This window comes from Rhinoraja longicauda, chromosome 11 (genome assembly GCF_053455715.1).
Source record: "Rhinoraja longicauda isolate Sanriku21f chromosome 11, sRhiLon1.1, whole genome shotgun sequence".
NCBI lineage: Eukaryota > Metazoa > Chordata > Chondrichthyes > Rajiformes > Arhynchobatidae > Rhinoraja > Rhinoraja longicauda.
In genome coordinates this window covers 1,355,587-1,379,030 of record NC_135963.1, presented here as the reverse complement: position 1 = coordinate 1,379,030, position 23,444 = coordinate 1,355,587, and the positions used below count along the sequence as shown (strand labels likewise).

General features: G+C 45.4%; 1 protein-coding gene across 1 annotated transcript in view; it reads right to left on the bottom strand.

Annotated features, from left to right (window-relative positions):
- Positions 1-250: 250 nt before the first annotated feature.
- The window catches only part of syde2 (synapse defective 1, Rho GTPase, homolog 2 (C. elegans)), a 97,144-nt gene continuing 73,950 nt past the window's right edge, over positions 251-23,444 (bottom strand). The window contains exon 7 of the mRNA XM_078408109.1: positions 251-6,917. Within this exon, the coding sequence (XP_078264235.1) occupies positions 6,427-6,917 (491 nt within the window). The 3' untranslated portion in view covers positions 251-6,426. The remainder of the gene's footprint in view (positions 6,918-23,444) is intronic.

The window sequence follows — 23,444 nt, the reverse complement described above, 5'->3', positions numbered from 1 at the left end:
ACAAGTTTGTAGGTTAATTGGCTTGGTAAATGTTTAAAAAATATTGTCCCTAGTGGGTGTAGGATAATGTTAATATGCAGGGATCGGTGGTCAGCGCGGACCCGGTGGGCCGAAGGGCCTGTTTCCGCGCTGTATCTCTAAACTAAATTGCACACAAATAATGTATTAATAAATATCCTTTACCTTTCATTTTTAATAGGGAAGGAGAAACTGAAGTCGTTAAATATGCAATTTTTAATATTGGTATCACAGTACAGCACTGTACTCAAATCAGTATATAGTCATATTTACACGTTTAATGATATTTTATCATTTCAAGGCAACTAGACTCTGTGTAACAGATATTGCATACAGGATTACTAAACCATATGAAAAACAATTCAGTAGATAAATTAGAGCCTGAAAACTCTTTACAAGGAACCTTTAAGCTGTGGAGCGTGTTAATTAAAACTAACACAGCCAAAATGTGTTCACATTATACATGGTATACACGTCAGTGGATCATTCCAAGAGACCGGTGGAAACACAGGAAAACATACATGACATACAGCTGTGGCATGTTTTATTGATTAGTGCGGGTGTCAGAGGTTATGGGGGGAAGGCAGGAGAATGGGGTTAGGAGGGAGAGATAGATCAGCCATGACTGAATGGCGGAGTAGACTTGGTGGGCCGAATGGCCTAATTTTGCACCTATCACTTATGATCAGGTTTTTATTCTGTGATCAGGATTCACGTCTTCAGTAAATGCTTAAGACTTTGCCTTGGAAATATTATGGTTATTTTTAAAAGGAATAAAGGGCCAACCTTATAAACTAATAGAAATGGCAGCAATTGAGAGTTTAAAATATAAAATCCGACGTTAACAATCTGGACAGTCCATTGTTTGAGGGTTTCTGCACGGAGTGATGCGTGGGACTGGAGAGTACGTGCAAAGGTAGGTGATTTTAACCCCGATTTGACCCAATGCTATGGCAGAATGTCAGTTGGTGACTGGGGACAGTCCCAGTGACAACAGCATGGTTGCTAGTGACGTTGCGGTGGTGCCGCGGTAGAGTTGCTGCCTTACAGCACCAGAGACCCGGCTTCCATCTTGACTATGGGCGCTGTCTGTATCTGGAGGGATATGGGCCAAATGTGGGCAAATGGGACTAGCCGAGATGGGATCAGTTCAGTTCAGTTTATGACTCTCTAAGCAGTTAGACAGGTACATGGACAAGATAGGTTTGGAGGGATATGGACCAAATGCTGGCAGGTTAATTTGAGGAAGGACGTCCTTGCTATTGAGGCAGTGCAGCATAGGTTCACGAGGTTAATCCCTGGGATGGCGGGATTGTCATATGAGGAAAGATTGGAAAGACTGGGCTTGTATTTACTGGAGTTTAGAAGGATGAGAGGGGGTCTTATAGAAACGTATAAAATTATAAAAGGACTGGACAAGCTAGATGCAGGAAAAATGTTCCCAATGTTGGGAGAGTTCAGAACCAGGGCCAACAATCTACAAATAAAGGGGAGGCCATTTAAAACTGAGGCGAGAAAAAACATTTTCACCCAGAGTTGTGAATTTGTAGAATTCTCTGCCACAGAAGGCAGTGGAGGCCAATTCACTGGATGAATTTAAAAGAGAGTTAGATAGAGCTCTAGGGGCTAGTGGAATCAAGGGATATGGCAGGCACGGGTTACTGATTGTGGATTATCAGCCATGATCACAATGAATGGGCAGTGCTGGCTCAAAGGGCCAAATGGCCTCCTCCTGCACCTATTTTCTATGTCTATGTCTAGATGGGACTAGTGTAGCTGGGACATGTTGGCCGTTGCGGGCCTTTATCCACTTTATCACTACACTGTGGTCAGCTCATCACCCCTATCAAGTGCGCATGTTAATGGATGATTGGAGCAGGATTTATATTTAAGGAGACTTGGACAATCGCCGGGGACCTCATTGAAACTTACTGAATAGTGAGCGGCCTGGATAGAGTGGATGTGGAGAGGATGTTTCCACTAGTGGGAGAGTCTAGGACCAGAGGGCACAGCCTCAGAATTTAAGGATTTTCTTTTAGGAAGGAGATGAGGAGGAATTTCTTTAGTCAGAGGGTGGTGAGGAGGAATTTCTTTAGTCAGAGGGTGGTGAATCTGTGGAATTCATTGCCGCAGAAGGCCAAGTCAAAGGATATTTTTAAGGCAGAGATAGACAGATTCTGTGTAGGAAGGAACTGCAGGTACTGGTACATTGAAGATGGACACAAAATGCAGGAGTAACATAGTGGGACAGGCAGCATCTCTAGATTTCGGGTCGAGCAGTCTGAACAAGGGTTTCGAACTGAAACATGACACATTCTTTCTCTCCAGAGATGTTGCCTGTCCTGCTGAGTTACTCCAGCACTTTGTGTCTATAGATCTGATTAGTACGGGTGTCTGGGGTTATGGGGAGAAGGCAGGAGAATGGGGTTGAGAGGGAGAGATGGATCAGCCATGATTGAATGGTGGAGTAGACTTGTTGGGCCGAATGGCCTAATTCTGCTTCTGTCGCATATGAACTATGGAACACAGCTTGGGAAAGGTTTCACAATCGTACCAATACAATAGAAGCCTTCTCCAGGACAGGGACCAAGAAAATAGGCAAATATTAAGTGGAGGAAATAAATAGGGACTGTGGATACAAGAGACTGATTCGCACAGCAACTGAGGATGCTAAAGTGGAAATGACTCAGGCCCACATTACACAAGAACATTGTGTGGAGAGCAAGGGAATGGGCCATGTGTGGAGAGCACGGGAATGGGCCACGTGTGGAGAGCACGGGAATGGGCCACGTGTGGAGAGCATGGGAATGGGCCACGTGTGGAGAAGGGAATGGGCCACGTGTGGAGAGCACGGGAATGGGCCACGTGTGGAGAAAGGAATGGGTCACGTGTGGAGAGCACGGGAATGGGCCACGTGTGGAGAAGGGAATGGGTCACGTGTGGAGAAGGGAATGGGCCACGTGTGGAGAAGGGAATGGGCCACGTGTGGAGAAGGGAATGGGCCACGTGTGGAGAAGGGAATGGGCCACGTGTGGAGAAGGGAATGGGCCACGTGTGGAGAGCACGGGAATGGGTCACGTGTGGAGAAGGGAATGGGCCACGTGTGGAGAGCACGGGAATGGGCCACGTGTGGAGAAGGGAATGGGCCACGTGTGGAGAAGGGAATGGGCCACGTGTGGAGAAGGGTATGGGCCACGTGTGGAGAGCATGGGAATGGGCCACGTGTGGAGAGCACGGGAATGGGTCACGTGTGGAGAAGGGAATGGGCCACGTGTGGAGAAGGGAATGGGCCACGTGTGGAGAAGGGTATGGGCCACGTGTGGAGAGCATGGGAATGGGCCACGTGTGGAGAAGGGAATGGGTCACGTGTGGAGAAGGGAATGGGTCACGTGTGGAGAAGGGAATGGGCCACGTGTGGAGAAGGGAATGGGTCACACTCCTCAGTCTAAGCAAACCATTTCAAAAACCCTTTTATAAAAGAACCAAACCAACAACCACCGAGTGAAACTAAACCAAGGTGGCGCAGTGGTAGAGTTGATGCCTTACAGCGCTTACAGTGCCAGATACCTGGGTTCAATCCCGACTACGGGTGCTCGTCTGTATGGAGTTTGTATGTTCTCCCCGTGGCCTGCATGGGTTTTCTCCGAGAGTTTCCATTTTCTCCTACTCCAAAAACGTACAGGTTAATTGCCTGGTATAAATGTAAAAATTGTCCCTAGTGTGTGTAGGATAGTGTTAATGTGCGGGGATCGCTGGTCGGTGCAGACTCGGGGAACCTTGCCCTCTCCATGTCCTAAAATGACCAAAGACAAAGATATGAACATTTTAAAGAAAAGTGTGGCCAAGGCATCAGGTTAAGGGGCAAGATGTTATCAGGGGGCCTTTGCTTGAATTAGTGCTAATGTTCAGCTGGACCTCCATTTAAAGCTACAACCTCCCTTTAGCTGGGCAACCAGGACTGCACACAGTACTCCAAGTGTGGTCTCCAATGCCTGGTACAGTTGCAACCACTGGTTTACTTAACTCAAGGGGAGGACTGGAGAGTAATATGTCTGCCCGGGTCCCTGGAGTGGGGTTGGAAGCCACAATCTCTGACCATTGTGTTCACCATCAGGCCACTACTGACATTGTTGCATAGATCACAACACATTTAATTTACACACAAAGGCTTTTCACTGAAACCCTGTCTGTGGGTGTACTAAATAATTAACTTGACAAGGTTGTACCGTTTGCATTTAATTGTCAACATTGGGAGAATCGGTTGAAACCGTAATTCTTTATAGAATCCTATCCTGTGCGGGCCCACGGGTGGTCAGTTGGGGGAGGGCCTCCGGGCCCTGCCCCCGTGCGTGCGTGCAGTTGGGGGAGGGCTGCCGGGCCCTGCCCCCGTGCGTGTGTGCAGTTGGGGGGAGGCTGCCGGGCCCTGCCCCCGCGCGTGTGTGCAGTGGGGGGAAGGCTTGCTGCGCCCGGCTGTGGCCCTCAGCCCTGGGATCTTGCTGAGCGATTTTGGGGTAAATAAAATTATGTTTAGAAGTTTATCAATGCGGGAGAGGTTTGGGCCCAGCGGGTCCACGGGTCATCTAGTTACCATTAAAACGTTCAGGTTTATTATTAGGTTTGAGTTTGTTATCGTCACGTGAACTGAGAAACAGTGAAAAGCTTTGTTTCGAAGCTATCCGATCAGATATACCGTACGTAGACACGATCAGTTCAAACTCAAGGACAATGGGCAGAGCAAAGGGGAAGATACAGAAAGATGAAGAGAATGGAAGCGAGAGAATACAACATGTACTTGACTCTGTGCGGAGGCCAGCCCCTCTAAAGGCTCTGCTGAAAACAAGGGTTGACTTTAACCATTATCCGCTCACATTTCCTCCTTGCATCATGCGAGCCATTCAAACGTACAACACCCATTTTGATACTTTGTTAATACGATTAGTCGTTAATCCTGACGATTGCAAGTAATCGGCCGCGTTACATGGAGAACACTTCCTCACAGCTCTCTTTATCGTGCACATATATATATATATATATATATTTAGATATACTACATTTCCCAGGCAGTATGTCTGACGGTATTTGGCCTTCTGGTCGGTGTGTCACTATAAATGGCGTGATCACACTTTATCAAAAATATAATGGGTTAGAAAAATATACCATTTGCTTTGATTTGCCTTTAAATACAGTTACTGAGACGTGTTAATAAGGAAAGAAAACAGCTTACAATATCTCTCAACACCCAAAACATCAGCAGGGTTTTGTTTTGCTGTGTGTATACACCGATCATCCAAAACATTATGACCACTGACAGGTGAAGTGAATAACATTGATTATCTTGTTACAATGGCACCTGTCAAGGGGTAGGATATATTAGGCAGCAAGTGAACAGTCAGTTCTTGATGTTGATGTATTGGATGCAGGAGAAATGGGCAGGAGTAAAGACCTGAGTGACTTTGACAAGGGCCAAATTGTTCTGGCCAGACGACTGGGTCAGAGCATCTCTGAAACGGCAAGGCTTGTGGGGTGCTCCCGGTCAGCAGTGGTGAGTACCTACCGACAGTGGTCCGAGGAGGGACAAACCACAAACCGGCGACAGGGTGTTGGGCGCCCAAGGCTCATCGATGCGCGAGGGCAACGAAGGCTATCCCGTCTGGTCCGAACCGACAGAAGGTCTACTGTGGCACAAGTCACAGAGAATGTTAATGGTGTTCATGGGAGGAATGTGTCACAATACATAGTGCATCGCACCCTGCTGCGTATGGGGCTGCACACGGAGGACCAACAGCATATTAGGCAGGTGGTCATAATGTTTTGGCTTATCAGGTCATAATGTTTTGGCTGATCAGGTCATAATGTTTTGGCTGCTCGGTGTAGTCTCTTCATAGCAGCCTTGTCATTGCATTGCAAATGAAAGGTGACCAGCAAATCTATAATTGGTCATTATTGCTGAGGCATAACAAGGTACTCTGTGTGGTGGCAGTAATTAATGCCCAGCAGCATCGAAACATCCTCAGTGTTGATGATGATCAGAGTTGAACTTGCTAGCTTGTGGAAGATGGTTGTGGGTTGGGGAGAGTGTGTGGTGAGTTGGCAATGGCTGGTCTCCTTCACAAAGTCCTTGCTGAAAGTTTCATTGATAAGTGCATCAGTTGACATAGCTACCCCGAGCACAGCGCTCGGTCTACAGTACACGAAACACGCCTTTAAGGCACCATGCACCCCTTGGGGCCAATTCACCGGAGTTCTTCCAATAAGAAGAAAAAAAACTGGCCCGTGTAAATGTCGTGGAATGCCGAAGAGGAATGAGCTGAGCCGGGATAGCTCGAGCGGCTTCCCACAGCCAGAGTTGTTCCATCAACGGGAAAGGCAAGTTAAATGTTGGATCTGCAGTATTGGTCCTCAATGGCTCTAGCAAGTGGCATTTAATTTATTTTTGCTGAGTTCTCGTTCCAAATTTCCAATGAGTGTGTCAATGCTTTCCTGAAGATCCTTCAGGTTGACACGATGCTTCAGTGCCGGACTAATTTCCTGCATCCTAACGTAGGCGGTGTAGGTCTGCTCTTTGGCTGGGGGCTGTGCCTGGGCTTCTATCCTGTCTGCCGGCAGGTTATCCTCCTCGCTGCCCGTATCCTCAGACGGGACGTCGTCGTAGTCTGCCTCTCCACTGTCCTCCTTGTGCTGAGGGAGGTAGCTCTCCCCACAGCTGCTCCAGTCTCCAGCGTAGCGGTTACTGGGGCTGTCTAGCCGTGCCTGCCTGGGCCTCAGCACCCCACACCTCTCGCTCTGCGTCAGGTTCAACACCGTGGGCCGCTGCCTCCGTCTCCGCACCAGGTTCCCAGCTCTCGCCGGCTCCAGACATCCACCGCTCTCCACCCACTCTTTGGTGCCCAGGTTTTGAACTGGAACGAAAAGCATCGGGGAACATTTCCCCAAAATAAAATTAGAATTGCTACAAAATGAATACCAAGAACAAGTTTGCTACTAGAATCATTACAAATCAGTAGACGCTGGTTTAAACTGAAGATAGACACAAAAAGCTGGAGTAACAGTGGGACAGACAGCTTCTCTGGAGAGAAGGAATAGATGATGTTTTGGGTTGAGACCCTTCTTCAGACTGACCCAAAACGTCACCTATTCCTTTTGTCGAGATGCTGTCCGACCAGCTGAGTTACTCCAGCTTTTTGTGTCTATCTCCATTGCAAATTAGTGTCAGTTATACCACAAAAGCTTTTGTGCACCTTAATTACCCAGGTTAAATTGGTAAGAATGGGTTACGTTTCGGGTCGAGACCCTTCAGACAGATCAGTAACTGTCTGAAGAAGGATCTCGACCCGAAACGTCACCCATTCCTTCTCTCCCGAGATGCTGCCTGACCCGCTGAGTTACTCCAGCATTTTGTGTCTACCTTTGATTTAAACCGGCATCTGCAGTTTTTCCAACTAAAGCTCCTTAGCTTCTGTTCCGACTCTCCTTTCAGAACACATTAATAAAAATATTGCAAAGCACTACAAAGTTTCATGTTTCAAACGAGCCAAGCCAATAAAAGAACAAAAGTAAACGCAAGCATAACTACTATTATAAGTCTAGTTTAGAGAGAAATTAAATGTTTAATTGCCAAGAGCGGTTTCACGCCATTATCTAAATGTACAGTTAAACAAGAGCAAAAGTAAATATTGGTGATTATACAGCGTGATATGATTTGATTCTGGAAAAAGAATCCTTTGATAAAAGGAGGCATTGCCTCATTGAATTATTACAAACTTCATACATTGATATAGAAACATAGAAAAATAGATCGAGGAGTAGGCCATTCAGCCCTTCGAGCCAGCATCGCCATTCAATATGATCATGGCTAATCATCTAAAATCAGTACCCCGTTCCTGCTTTTTCCCCATATCCCTTGATTCCTTTAGCCCAAAGAGCTAAATCTAACTCTCTTGAAAACATCCAGTGAATTGGCCTCCACTGCCTTCTGTGGCAGAGAATTCCTCAGATTCACAACTGTCTGGGTGAAAAAAGATTTCCTCATCTCAGTCCTAAATGGCTGTGATCCAAGGTTTGCATTGCAGAGACGTGGCTATTGTGTGATTAACCACAGAAAACAACCTGGAGGTGTACTGCAAACGGTACATTCAGCGTAATTTAGCTCAGACACCATCCCCCCACCACTCCACAATGAAATTATTTACTTTTCAATACAAAAAAAACAAACACAGAAAATAATATTTTGTTGAGAATTATCAGTCTAAGCTAAATGGAGGAATTGCTTACTTTAAAGCAGCTGTCACAATGAGAAATGTTCTTACAATAAAACTCAAGAATCAAGAGTGTTTAATTGCCATCTACACCCGAACAGAACAGTGACATTCTGACTTGCTGCAGCTTTACAGGCACATTAAATGCAACGACACTGCAAATATATATATATATAATAATAATAATAATAATGCATTACATTTATATAGCGCTTTTCATACACTCAAAGACGCTTTACAGGGATTTAAAGAACATAGGGAAGTGAATAAATAGATAAATAAGTAAACGAACAGAGAAAGGAGACAGAAGGTGAGGTGACCTTCAGTGGTTGAAGGCAGTACTGAACAGGTGAGACTTCAGTGATGTTTTGAATGTGGTGAGTGAGGAGGAGTCTCTGACGGTTTGGGGTAGTGAGTTCCATAGGGTGGGAGCAGCGATGGAGAAAGCCCTGTCCCCCCAGGATCTGAGTTTGGTCCGGATGGGGGGGGATAGGAGATTGGCAGCAGCAGAGCGGAAGGGTGCAGGTGGGAGTGTGCCTGTGGAGGAGGTCAGTCAGGTAGGATGGGGCCAGGTTATGGAGGGCTTTGTAGGTCATGAGGAGGATTTTGTACTGGATTCTCTGGGGGATGGGGAGCCAGTGGAGTTTGTAAAGGACGGGGGTGATATGGTCACGGATCGGGGTGTGGGTGAGTAGACGGGCAGCGGAGTTTTGAATGTATTGAAGTTTACTGATGATTTTTGAGGGTGCGCCATAGAGGAGGCTGTTGCAGTAGTCCAGACGGGAGGTGATGAAGGTGTGGATGAGGGTTTCTGCAGCTGTGGAGGAGAGGGATGGACGGAGACGGGCAATGTTTTTGAGGTGGAAGAAGGCTGTCTTTGTGATGTGTTTGATGTGTTTGTCGAAGGAGAGGGTTTGATCAAAGATGATTCCAAGATTCCGGATGTGAGGGGAGGTGGATACTGGGAGACCATCAATATTGAGGATGAAGTTTTGGGTGGATTTGGTGAGCGTTTTTGGACCAATGATGATGATTTCAGATTTGTTGCAGTTGAGTTTGAGGAAATTTGATTGAAGCCAAGATTTTATTTCAGTGATGCAGTTTGTCAGTGTAGAGTGTGTGGTGGTGGAGATTGACTTGGTGGAGATGAGGAGCTGGATATCATCGGCGAAGCAGTGGAAGTTGAGACCATATGCGCAATAATCAATAATAGAATACCTTTTAAGTGACACGAGGTAACCAGACCACAATAAGTTATCACCCTTCCACAGCCAACAATGGACCATTGTGGGCTCCACCCTTCCTGGGTCATCGGTGCTGGCTCTGAATTGTTATGAACCTTTTCATACCTCTAGTTTCCCTCTCCCCTGACTCTCAGTCTGAAGAAGGGTTTCGACACGAAACGTCACCTATTCCTTTTCTCCAGAGATGCTGCCTGACCTGTTGAGTTACTCCAGCATTTTGTGTCTATCTTCGGTTTAAACCAGTATCTGCAGATCCTTCCTACACATAGAGCAAACTGAAGTACATCGTGCCACCAAAACACAAGCGGCCACCGCTCTGTGCTGAGGTGGGGTGTGGTTCGGGTGTGGGCAAGTTGGGCTGAAGGGCCTGTTGCCACACTATATGTCCCTCTGGTGGTTTGGTTTCACAACCTGATGGCCACCGGGAAGAGGCTGTTCTTGATCTTAGAAACTTCAATGTCTCCAGAGAATGTGATTGTTTTCCGGATCATATCTCCGGCCTAACATCATGGAGCTGGAGGTCTTGCCTGGGACTGACTTTGAGCCCCCGCGGGGCGTGGACTTAACATCAGAGCGGCCGATCCCTTGCCTGGGATCGACGCTCCAACGCGGCCAGTGGACTTACATCAAGGAGCTCGCAGTCTTGGGTTGAGACCGGTCGGGAGCTCCAAGCTGCACGAGGTTCGACTAGTCCCGGCCCGGGGTAGATCGCCGGCACGGGGGAGCTAAACCCCCCCCCCCCCCACCCCCCGATGTGGGAGCTTGATCGCCCCGACGGGGAAGGCCCAAACGCCGGCGGCTACGGGAGCCAAGGTCGGCCCGTCAACGGAAGGTTAGAGGCCCCCAACCGCTGGAGGACAAAGAAGGGAAGAGATTAAACCTTTTTTCACCTTCCATCACAGTGAGGAATGTGGAGGAGTCACTGTAGTGGATGTTCATGTTAAAATGTATTTTGTGCGTTTTGTTGCTTGTTATTGGTATGACTGTACAGCAAATGAAATTCCTTGAATGTTGCAAAACATACTTGGCTAATAAAGTATGATTGTGATTGACTGTGAATAGGAGTCAACGGGCATGAGGATGAAGAATTATTTTCAATAACTGGGGGAGATACAATTGTCTCGATAGATTCTATGAAAGCTGATAACATACACAGTTTTTAGAGATGAGTAACAATACATTGTTCAAGATTCAGTTGCAATTGGAATCTCTTCATACAATGTCAAGGCCAACACCCAGTGTAACAAGAAACAGGAGCAAATCTTCGACCCCTCGATCCTGCACCACCATTCAATGGTATCACTGCTGGCCCAACCCTCCCCAACAAAACAGGACTGCTGGAAGAATGCAGCAAGTCAATAGACAATAGACAATAGGTGCAGGAGTAGGCCATTCGGCCCTTAGAGCCAGCACCGCCATTCAATGTGATCATGGCTGATCATTCTCAATCAGTACCCCGTTCCTGCTTTTTCCCCATACCCCCTGACTCCGCTATCCTTAAGAGCTCTATCTAGCTCTCTCTTGAATGTATTCAGAGAATTGGCCTCCACTGCCCTCTGAGGCAGAGAATTCCACAGATTCACAACTCTCTGACTGAAAAAGTTTTTCCTCATCTCCGTTCTAAATGGCCTACCCCTTATTCTTAAACTGTGGCCCCTTGTTCTGGACTCCCCCAACATTGGGAACATGTTTCCTGCCTCTAATGTGTCCAACCCCTTAATAATCTTATACGTTTCGATAAGATCCCCTCTCATCCTTCTAAATTCCAGTGTATACAAGCCTAGTCGCGCCAGTCTTTCAACATATGACAGTCCCGCCATTCCGGGAATTAACCTAGTAAACCTAAGCTGCACGTCCTCAATAGCAAGAATATCCTTCCTCAAATTTGGAGACCAAAACTGCACACAGTACTCCAGGTGCGGTCTCACTAGGGCCCTGTACAACTGCAGAAGGACCTCTTTGCTCCTATACTCAACTCCTCTTGTTATGAAGGCCAACATTCCATTGGCTTTCTTCACTGTCTGCTGTACCTGCATGCTTCCTTTCAGTGACTGATGCACTAGGACACCCAGATCACGTTGTACGTCCCCTTTTCCTAACTTGACACCATTCAGATAATAATCTGCCTTCCTATTCTTACCACCAAAATGGATAACCTCACACTTGTGGAAAGGGAAACCTGTGGAAAGAGAAACCAGTTGGTGTTTTGGGCGAACCACCCTTCTTCAGAACTGGGAGGGGAGGATGGGATTTGCAGTTAAAGCAGAGCTGGACGGAAGAGTGACATGCAAGGCAAGACCCAACGTGGCAATAGTTAAGACAGAGTAAAAAAACAGTTGGAGGAACCTAGTGGGTGAAGCAACATCTGCAGCAGCAAAGATACAGTCAGTGTTACGGATCGATGCTCCAACATAGAACAATACGACACAGGAACAGGCCCTTTGGTCCACAATGTCCCATCTGAACATGATGCCAAGTTAATCCAATCTCCTCCGCCTGCATGTGATCCATATTCCTGTTTGTCTAAAAGCCTCAAAGCCCACAATCTTATCCAGCACAATCCCTGGCAGCGTCATCAACCACTTTCTGTGCAAATATCTTGCCCCGCGCATCTCTTTTAGACTTTCCCTCTCTTAAAGCTATGTTCTCCAGTCTTTGACATTTCATCTCTGGTAACAAGGTTCTGATTGTCTACCCTGTTTATGCCCCTCATAATATTATACACTTCTATCATGTCTCCCCTCAAACACCAAAGTTCTAGAGAAAACAATCCAAGTTTGTCCAACCTCTCCTTGTAGCTAATATCCTCTAATCCAGGCAACGGTCTGGTAAACCTACAGTGCACCCTCTCCAAAGCCTCTACATCCTTCCTCTAATGGAGCAACCAGAACAGCACTAAACTATTCACAACACAAGCGAGGACACTTTAGAGAGCATACTCTGCTACAAATTTGATCAGGGAACTCAAGGTAAAGGAACCATTTGGAGGTAGTGACTATAATCTGCAATTTGAGAGGGAGAAGGTAAAATCGGAAGTGTCAGTATTGCAGTTGAACAAAGGGGACTATGTTGGCATGAGGGAGGAGCTGGCCAAAGTTGACTGGAAAGAGACCCTAGCAGGGAAGACGGTGGAACAGCAATGGCAGGTGTTTCTGGGAATAATCCAGAAGATGCAGGGTCATTTCGTTCCAAAGAGGAAGAAAGATTCTAAGGGGAGTAAGAGGCAACCGTGGTTGACAAGGGAAGTCAAGGACAGTACAAAAAATAAAAGAGAAGACATGTAACATAGCAAAGATGAGCGGGAAGCCAGAGGATTGGGCAACTTTTAAAGATCAACAGAAGGTAACTAAAAAGGCAATATGGGGAGAAAAGATGAAGTATGAAGGTAAGCTACCCAAGAATATAAAGGAGGATAGTAAAAGCTTCTTTAGGTATGTGAAGAGGAAAATAAATAGTTAAGACGAATGTGGGTCCTTTGAAGACAGAAACAGGTGAATTTATTATGGGGAACAAGGAAATGGCAGACAAGTTGAACAGGTACTTTGGTTCTGTCTTCACTAACGAAGACACAAACAATCTCCCAGATGTACTAGTGGCCAGAGAACCTAAGGTGACGGAGGAACTGAAGGAAATTCATATTAATCAGGAAATGGTGTTGGGTAGACTGATGGGACTGAAGGCTGATAAATCCCCAGGGCCTGATGGTCTGCATCCCAGGGTACTCAAGGGATGTGGCTCTAAAAAATCGTGGACTCATTGGTGATCATTTCCCAATGTTCTATAGATTCAGTATCATAAAATGCTAGAGTAACTCAGCAGGTCAGGCAGCATCTAGGAGAGGGAATGGGTGACGTTTCGGGTCGAGACCCTTCTATAGATTCAGGATCAGTTCCGGTAGATTGGAGATTAGCTAATGTTATCACACTTTTCAAGAAAGGAGGGATAGAGAAAGCAGGGAATTACAGACCGGTTAGTCTGACATCGGTGGTGGGGAAGATGCTGGAGTCGATTATTAAAAATGTAATAGTGGTGCATTTGGATAGCAGTAACAGGATCGGTCCAAGTCAGCATGGATTTACGAAGCGGAAATCATGTTTGACAAATCTTCTGAAAGTCTTTGAGGATGCAACAAGTAAAATGGACAACGAAGAGCCAGTGGATGTTGTGCATCTGGGCTTTCAGAAAGCCTTTGATAAGGTCCTACACAGGAGATTAGTGGGCAAATTAGTGCACATGGTATTGGGGGTAGGGTATTGACATGGATAGAACATTGATTGGCAGACAGGAAGCAAAGAGTAGGGATTAACGGGTCACTTTCAGAATGACAGGCAGTGACTAGTGGAGTGCCACAAGGCTCGATGCTGGGACCACAGCTATTTACAATATACATTAATGATTTAGATGAAGGAATTAAAAATAACATTAGCAAATTTGCAGATGACACAAAGCTGGGTGGCAGTGTGAACTGTGGGGAGGATGCTATGAGGATGCAGAGTGACTTGGACAGTTTGGGTGAGTGGGCAGATGCAGTATAATGTGGATAAATGTGAGGTTATCCACTTTGGAGGCAAGAACGGGAAGGCAGATTATTATCTGAATGGTGTCAGGTTAGGAAAAGGGGACGTACAACGAGACCTGGGTGTCCTCGTACATCAGTCACTGAAAGTAAGCATACAGGTACAACAGGCAGTAAAGAAAGCTAATGGCATGTTGGCCTTCATAACAAGAGGAGTTGAGTATAGGAGCAAAGAGGTTCTTCTGCAGTTGTACAGGGCCCTGGTGAGACCGCACCTGGAGTATTGAGTGCCGTTTTGGTCTCCTAATTTGTGGAAGGACATTCGTTCTATTGAGGGAGTGTAGTGTAGGTTGATGAGACTAATTCCCAGGATGGTGGGACTGTCATATGATGAAAGAATTGAGCGAATGGGTTTGTATTCACTGGAATTTAGAAGGATGAGAGAGGATCTTTTAGAAACATTTTAAATTATTAAGGGATTAGACACGCTAGATGCAGGAAACATGTTCCTGATGTTGGGGGATTCCAGATCACAGTTTAAGAATAAGTGGTTGGCCATTTAGAACTGAGATGAGGAAAAATAGAGAGTTGTGAATTTGTGGAATTCTCTGCCTCAGAAGGCAATGGATTCACTGGATGCATTTAAAAGAGAGTTAGATAGAGCTCTTAGGGCTAGCAGAATCAAGGGGTACGGGGAGAAGGCAGGAACGGGGTACTGATTGTGGATGATCAGCTATGTTCATATTGAATGACGGTGCTGGCTGGAAGGGCTGAATGACCTCCTCCTGCACCTATTGTCTATGTATCTATGAATTCAAACATGGGTCTCATAAACATTAAGCGAGTGTGGATGAACATGGCAAGGAGCCAGACAATCTTTCTTCCAGGTCTGTCAAAACCACCAATAAATGTTCCACAGAACTGCCAGCAAAACACAAACTGATGTGTAGGATCTCTAATCACTTCAGCAGAAACGTATTCAAACGTTACTTCAGTTTCTCCTACTTTTTAAACTAAACGAACCCTTTGAACTGAAATCTTAACCGTCAGAAGTTGTTAAATTTGACAGACTAAGTTGTTAAATTTGAACAGGTTTTGCTGGTGACAGAAAGACTGCTTTCTTTTAAAAAAATGAAGATTCTACTTCCTGACGCCACATACGTCCTTTCTCAAAAATCAACAACTGCGGTTTAAGTCTGTTCCTTGGTTACTTACGAGGGAGTCACAGGACCGTGCAACTTGCATAGATTCTAGAGCAGGAAGATGCTCAGAAACTGTTTCCGAATATTAAAGACATGGAAACATAGAAAATAGGCGCAGAAGTAGGCCATTCAGCCCTTCGAGCCATTCATAATGATCTTGGCAAATCATCCAAAATCACTACCACGTTCCGGCTTTTTCCCCATATCCCTTGATTCCCTTAACCCTAAGAGCTAAATCTAACTCTTTCTTGAAAACATCTGTGAAATAGCTGAGCCTGGACAGATTATCACCAAGCACATTTGCAAAGTGGAAACGCAACAGGAATGTTTATGCACATAATGAATGTTCAGAGAAAAATTCCTTCTGTGCATAACCCAACTGCAAATATTTTTGGAAAGTAGTTCTTGAACAAGTAGTTCTCGAATGTCAGAAGTCAGTTCCTAGAGGACATTTTACAAATTCTTCCCAGGATAAAAATGACCCCAAAAAAAGAAAAATGTGCACTTTGATCTCGCAGTGCACAAACAAGAATGTTTTCACTCATGATAATATACACTATTTATTTTAAATGACCGAAATTACCAAACTTTATCAAAATATTTTTTTTATCGTGTACAATTTAACACTGCTGAAAATTAGAAAATGCAGCGACAGTTAAGAATTTCCCAGTTTTGTTTATTAAATTAGAAATATATATCTATTTATGAATTCTGGAATAAGGATCAGAGATTAAATTCTCTCATTTTGGCTTGGAATTTTTTTTTCCTTCAGTTTTTGAAAGTTAACGGGGCTGCTTGACACGAAACATCACATCCATGTTCTCCAGAGATGCTGCCTGACCCGCTGAGTTACTCCAGCACTCTGTGAAACGTCATCTATCCATGTTCTCCACAGATTCTGCCTGACCCGCTGAGTTACTCCAGCACTCTGTGAAACGTCACCTATCCATGTTCTCCACAGATGCTGCCTGACCCGCTGAGTTACTCCAGCACCCTGTGAAGCGTCACCTATCCATGTTTTCCACAGATGCTGCCTGACCCGCTGATTTACTCCAGCACCCTGTGAAGTGTCACCTATCCATGTTTTCCACAGATGCTGCCTGAGGCTCTGAGTTACTTCAGTACTTTGTCTCTCTTTTCTATAAGGCGGCATCTACAGTTTCTTGTTTCACCAAATTGTGATATATATTCAAACTTTTGTAGTTAATGCACATTTATGCTTTCACCACATAAGCCTTTTATTGCCTAAAGCAGGAATTATAGAAATAAATTAATCCTTTCATTGTTAATTCCCTATCCCAAAAACAAAGCCCATTTGTTTCCACTGATTTTTTTCCTGTCCTTTTGAATGACTGGAGTTGGAGTTAGGAGAAAACACAAAGGAAGAAGGGTCTCGACCCAAAACGTCACCCGTTCCTTCTCTCCAGAGATGCTGCCTGTCCCGCTGAGTTACTCCAGTATTTTAGACAATAGACAATAGACAATAGGTGCAGGAGTAGGCCATTCAGCCCTTCGAGCCAGCACCGCCATTCAATGCGATCATGGCTGATCACTCTCAATCAGTACCCCCTTCCTGCCTTCTCCCCATATCCCCTCACTCCGCTATCCTTAAGAGCTCTATCCAGCTCTCTCTTGAAAGCATCCAACGAACTGGCCTCCACTGCCTTCTGAGGCAGAGAATTCCACACCTTCACCACTCTCTGACTGAAAAAGTTCTTCCTCATCTCCGTTCTAAATGGCCTACCCCTTATTCTTAAACTGTGGCCACTTGTTCTGGACTCCCCCAACATTAGGAACATGTTTCCGGCCTCTAATGTGTCCAATCCCCTAATTATCGTATATGTTTCAATAAGATCCCCCCTCATCCTTCTAAATTCCAGTGTATACAAGCCCAATCGCTCCAGCCTTTCAACATACGACAGTCCCGCCATTCCGGGAATTAACCTAGTGAACCTACGCTGCACGCCCTCCATAGCAAGAATATCCTTCCTCAAATTTGGAGACCAAAACTGCACACAGTACTCCAGGTGCGGTCTCACCAGGGCCCGGTACAACTGTAGAAGGACCTCTTTGCTCCTATACTCAACTCCTCTTGTTACGAAGGCCAACATTCCATTGGCTTTCTTCGTTGCCTGCTGTACCTGCATGCTTCCTTTCATTGACTGATGCACTAGGACACCCAGATCTCATTGAACTCCCCCTCCTCCTAACTTGACACCATTCAGATAATAATCTGCCTTTCCATTCTTACTTCCAAAGTGAATAACCTCACACTTATCTACATTAAACTGCATCTGCCATGTATCCGCCCACTCACACAACCTGTCCAAGTCACCCTGCAGCCTTATTGCATCTTCCTCCCAATTCACACTACCCCCCAGCTTAGTATCATCTGCAAATTTGCTAATGGTACTTTTAATCCCTTCGTCTAAGTCATTAATGTATATTGTAAATAGCTGGGGTCCCAGCACCGAACCTTGCGGTACCCCACTGGTCACTGCCTGCCATTCCGAAAGGGCCCCATTTATCCCCACTCTTTGCTTTCTGCCTGTCAACCAATTTTCTATCCATGTCAGTACCCTACCCCCAATACCATGTGCCCTAATTTTGCCCACTAATCTCCTATGTGGGACCTTGTCGAAGGCTTTCTGAAAGTCGAGGTACACCACATCCACTGACTCTCCCCTGTCAATTTTCCTAGTTACATCCTCAAAAAATTCCAGTAGATTTGTCAAGCATGATTTCCCCTTCGTAAATCCATGCTGACTCGGAATGATCCCGTTATTGCTATCCAAATGCTCAGCAATTTCGTCTTTTATAATTGACTCCAGCATCTTCCCCACCACTGATGTCAGACTAACTGGTCTATAATTACCCGTTTTCTCTCTCCCTCCTTTCTTAAAAAGTGGGATAACATTTGCTATCCTCCAATCCACAGGAACTGATCCAGAATCTATAGAACATTGAAAAATGATCTCCAATGCTTCCACTATTTCTAGAGCCACCTCCTTAAGTACCCTGGGATGCAGACCATCAGGCCCTGGGGATTTATCAGCCTTCAGTCCCATCAGTCTACCCAAAACCATTTCCTGCCTAATGTGGATTTCCTTCAGTTCCTCCATCACCCTAGGTTCTCCGGCCCCTAGAACATTTGGGAGATTGTGTGTATCTTCCTCAGTGAAGACAGATCCAAAGTAACGGTTTAACTCGTCTGCCATTTCTTTGTTCCCCATAATAAATTCCCGTTTCTGTCTTCAAGGGACCCACATTTGCCTTGACTATTTTTTTCCTCTTCACGTACCTAAAAAAACTTTTGCTATCCTCCTTTATATTATTGGCTAGTTTACCCTCGTACCTCATCTTTTCTCCCCGTATTGCCTTTTTAGTTAACTTTTGTTGCTCTTTAAAAGAGTCCCCAATCCTCTGTCTTCCCACTCTTCTTTGCTATGTTATACTTCCTCTCCTTAATTTTTATGCTGTCCCTGACTTCCCTTGTCAGCCACAGGTGTCTCTTACTCCCCTTAGAGTCTTTCCACCTCTTTGGAATAAATTGATCCTGCAACCTCTGCATTATTCCCAGGAATACCTGCCATTGCTGTTCTACCGTCTTCCCTGCTAGGGCCTCCTTCCAGTCAATTTTGGCCAGCTCCTGCCTCATGCCTCTGTAATCCCCTTTGCTATACTGTAATACTGACACTTCCGATTTTCCCTTCTGCCTTTCCATTTGCAGAGTAAAACTTATCATGTTGTGATCACTGCCTCCTAATGGCTCTTTTACCTCTAGTCCCCTTATCAGATCAGGATCATTACACAACACTAAATCCAGAATTGCCTTCTCCCTGGTAGGCTCCAGTACAAGCTGTTCTAAGAATCCATCTCGAAGGCACTCTACAAACTCTCTTTCCTGGGGTCCATTTCCAACCTGATTTTCCCAGTCTACCTGCATGTTGAAATCTGCCACAACCACCGTAGCATTACATTTTTGACACGCCAATCTTATCTCCTGATTCAACTTGCACCCTATGTCGAGGCTACTGTTTGGGGGCCTATAGATAACTCCCATTAGGGTCTTTTTACCCTTACAATTTCTCATTTCTATCCATACTGATTCAACATCTCCTGATTCTATGTCACCCCTTGCAAGGGAATGAATATCATTCCTTACCATCAGAGCAACCCCACCCCCTCTGCCCACCTGTCTGTCTTTTCTATACGTTGTGTACCCCTGAATATTCAGTTCCCAGCCCTGGTCCTCTTGTAGCCATGTCTCAGTGATCCCTACAACATCATACTTGCCCATGACTAACTGAGCCTCAAGCTCATCCACTTTATTTTTTATACTACGCGCATTTAAGTACAACACTTTAACTTCTGTATTCACCTCCCCTCTCACATCAGTCACAATTGGCCCTGCCCTTAATTTCTTTTCCCCTCTAGAACTTCTGTTCCCATTCTTCCGAGAGTCTTTTGCAATATCTCCTGTATTCCCTTTTACCTCATCTTCATATTCACAATTTGTCAACCCCTCCCCCCCACTACTTAGTTTAAAGCCACAGGTGTCACACTAGCAAACCTGCCTGCCAGAATGTTTGTCCCCCTGCTGTTAAGATGTAACCCGTCCCTTTTGTACAAGTCACCCCTAGCCCAGAAGAGATCCCAGTGGTCCAGAAATCTAAATCCCTGCTCTCTGCACCAGCCCCTCAGCCATAAATTCATACCCTCTATCTCTCTGTTCCTGGCCTCACCAGCACGAGGTACCGGTAGCAGTCCAGAGATAACCACCTTCGACGTCCTACTTCTCAGTGTTTTTCCCAACTCTCTAAACTCCCGCTGTAGCACCTCCTTCCTCTTCCGCCCGACGTCATTCGTGCCCACATGCACAACGACTTCAGGTTGATCGCCTTCCCTCACTAGGATTTTCTGATGCCGGTCCGTGATGTGTTGAACCCTGGCACCAGGGAGGCAACAGACCATCCTCAAGTCCCTCCTGCTGCCACAGAATCTTCTGTCCGTCCCTCGGACGATGGAGTCACCGACCACGACGGCTCTTCCTGACTTCGGTCTCCCCTGTCGAGTATCCTTGCCAACAGGTCCGCCACTCGGACTGGAAACGTCTTCTGCCCCGACAGTTCCCAAGAGGTTATACCTATTTGCAATAGGCACAGCCACTCGGGTCTCCTGTAGTTCTCGTCCACTCCCCCCTGAAACAGTCTCCCACCTTCGCTCGACCTGGACCCTTGGCGTGACAGCCTCACAATAGGTCCTGTCGAGGAAACTCTCGCATTCCCGGATGGCCCTGAGGTCATCCAACTGCCTCTCCAACTCCACCACACGTCCCTTCAGGAGCTGCACCTGGACACAGTTCTCTTTGTGTCTATCTTCGATTTAAACCAGAATCTACAGTTCTTTTCTTCACAAGGAAGTAACATTTGAGATTGTGGAAAATTCAATCCGTCTAACAGGAATTTTCACCTTTATATAGGTGACCCGTGTTATAGTGAAAGGCCTGGATAGAGTGGAGGTGGAGAGAATACTTCCAGTAGAGGGAGAGTCTAGGACCAGAGGGCACAGCCTCAGAATGAAAGGACATACCTTTAGGAAGGAGATGAGGAGGAATTTCTTCAGTCAGAAGGTGGTGAATCTGTGGAATGCTTTGCCACAGACAGCTGTGGGGGCCAATTCAATGGATATTTTTAAAGCGGAGATTAACAGATTCTTGATTAGTATGGGTGTCAAGGATTATGGGGAGAAGGCAGGAGAATGGGGTTGAGGGGGAAAGAAAGATCAGCAATGATTGAATGGCGGACTAGACTTGATGGACCGAATGGCCCAACTCTGCTCCTGGAACTGATGGATCTATCAGGGGAGGGGGCTGCATTCCAGGAAAGCGGTACGATACGTGATTTTCCATAATGCAAAGCCGTGTCGAGTCAAGTCAAGAGTGTTATATTGTCATATATCCCAAAATGGAACAGTAATTAAAAAATTTACTCACACATTCAAGAAATGGAAATTTAAAAAATGTATTTACTTTTCACATAAATTATGCAACAGCGAATTTTATTCCATTTTGGGCAGTGATTTCTAGCTGCATTTACGGGAGTCATAGGACCAGTTTATATTGAATCTAAAGCAGGCATATTCTCCAAAACTATTTACGGTTATTGAAGGATTTGGGAAATACTGGAGTCCTGGACAAATTAGCTCCAAGTACAGTTACACTGGGAAAGTGGAGACGCCAAAGCAATGTTTATTTCTCAATGCTTGGGGAAAAATTCCTTTTGCGCAAATATTTTAGAAAGTGTATAACCAGAAACAGTTTTAGAACATAAGCTACAAATAAGGGTCATTTAATTCTGTGGTTTGTAGGAATGTCCTCTCAGAGGGGGTGAATTTCTGGGATTCTTTGCCCACGAGGATGGTTCCGGCCAAGTCATCGTACGTATTTAAGTAGAAATAGATGAAGGATTTATGGGGAATTAGCGCAGAAGAGGAGAGGAAGCCAGCATGGTCAGCAACGGCATTGAATGTTGAGCAGAACACAAAGTGCTGGAGTAACTCATCGGGTCAGGCAGCATCTCAGGACGATATGGATAGGCGGCCCTTCTTCAGTCAGAGTCTGACCTGCTGAGTTACTCCAGCACTTTGCATTCTACGCACAATTCCAGCATCTGCAGTTCCTTATGTCTATATATTGGAGGGCAGTGTAGAATTGAGCAAATTCCTCCTCATCTTTCTAAAGGTTCGCCCTTTTATTCTGAGGCTATATCCTCTGGTCCTAGACTCTCCCACTAGTGGAAACATCCTCTTCACATCCACTCTATCCAGTCCTTTCACTACTCGGTAAGTTACAACGTGGTCCCCCCCTCATCCTTCGAAACTCCAGCGAGCACAGGCCCAGTGCCGTCAAACCCTCAATCTATGTCTTGCCTCCAATTATCGAGAGTTTTTCCACGCTAGATGTGCAGACATTCTGACATACATTCACACCAACCTGCCATCACTGCAGCTAAAGGATTATACCTGAACTTCCTCCTGCAACAAGATGCCTTTGCTTTGAGGTACTGACGTAATATGACGGTTATCAAAACTTCCAGAAAAAAGTTTGTACAAACTGGCCCGTGACATTTTAATTGATTAGTCTTTGGAGATTACAATTGTATTGGGGAAACTGTTGTAGTTCTAGGGCAGGGGTTCCCAACCTTCTTCGTCCCGTTTACCCCATGCAACTGTTTGAAAGTAAATTTACCCCCACCCTGTTTTGATCAGTAATTTGAGTTTACACTTTTACCATAATAAAGTAACCGACAAAGGGAACATTTTAAAATACTGTTATTAACATTATTATTTTAAGTTCAAATAACAATAATGTTAGGTGATATTTACCCCATGGATTAAATTTACTCCAGATTGGGAACCCTTGTTCTAGGGGATGCTTCCAAGATGGCGCCCAACCCAGGTGACTATTTGTGCACTTGTCACAGAAGCGGAGCTCCAATCACACATTGCAATCGCTCCACAAGTTTAAATCACTACTCCTACAGCAACACTTCTTACTTTCACTAACCATTATTCCCTTTATCACGTATCTGTACACTATGGACGGCTCAAATGTAATCATGTATTGTCTTTCCGCTAACTGGCTAGCATGCAACAAAAGCTTTTCACTGTTCACGTGATAATAAACTAATAAACTGATACTGATCCTCTTTATTTTTAAAACAGAAAATGATGGAGAAACACAGCAGTTTCTACTGATCTTACGACATTCAGCATCAGCAGAAAGAGAGAAAGTTAACGTTTCGGGTGGAAGAGCCCTCAAATGTTGTGTGGTAGATTAGATGATGGCAGGTGACTATCTGAGGGACAGTACTCACGTCATTAGATGTGCTGGGGCAACTGCCCAGGGTCTAAAAGGTACAGGGATGGAACTTCAAGGTGAATAAATCACTGTGAGAAGCAAAACAGCCAAAATGCAACTGCACATCTTAAAAGCAGAATAATACAAGAATATGGAGTTAATTGACGTGCGACGATTCATAGCTCGCTAATTAAAGTTGAATTCAGCTTGCTTTAATGTTTTGATTCATAACGTCAGTGGTCAACTAGACAAATAAAGGATGTTCCTTTAGAAAGGAGATGAGGAGGAATTTCTTTATTCAGAGGGTGGTGAATCTGTGGAATTCACTGCCACAGACGGCTGTGGAGG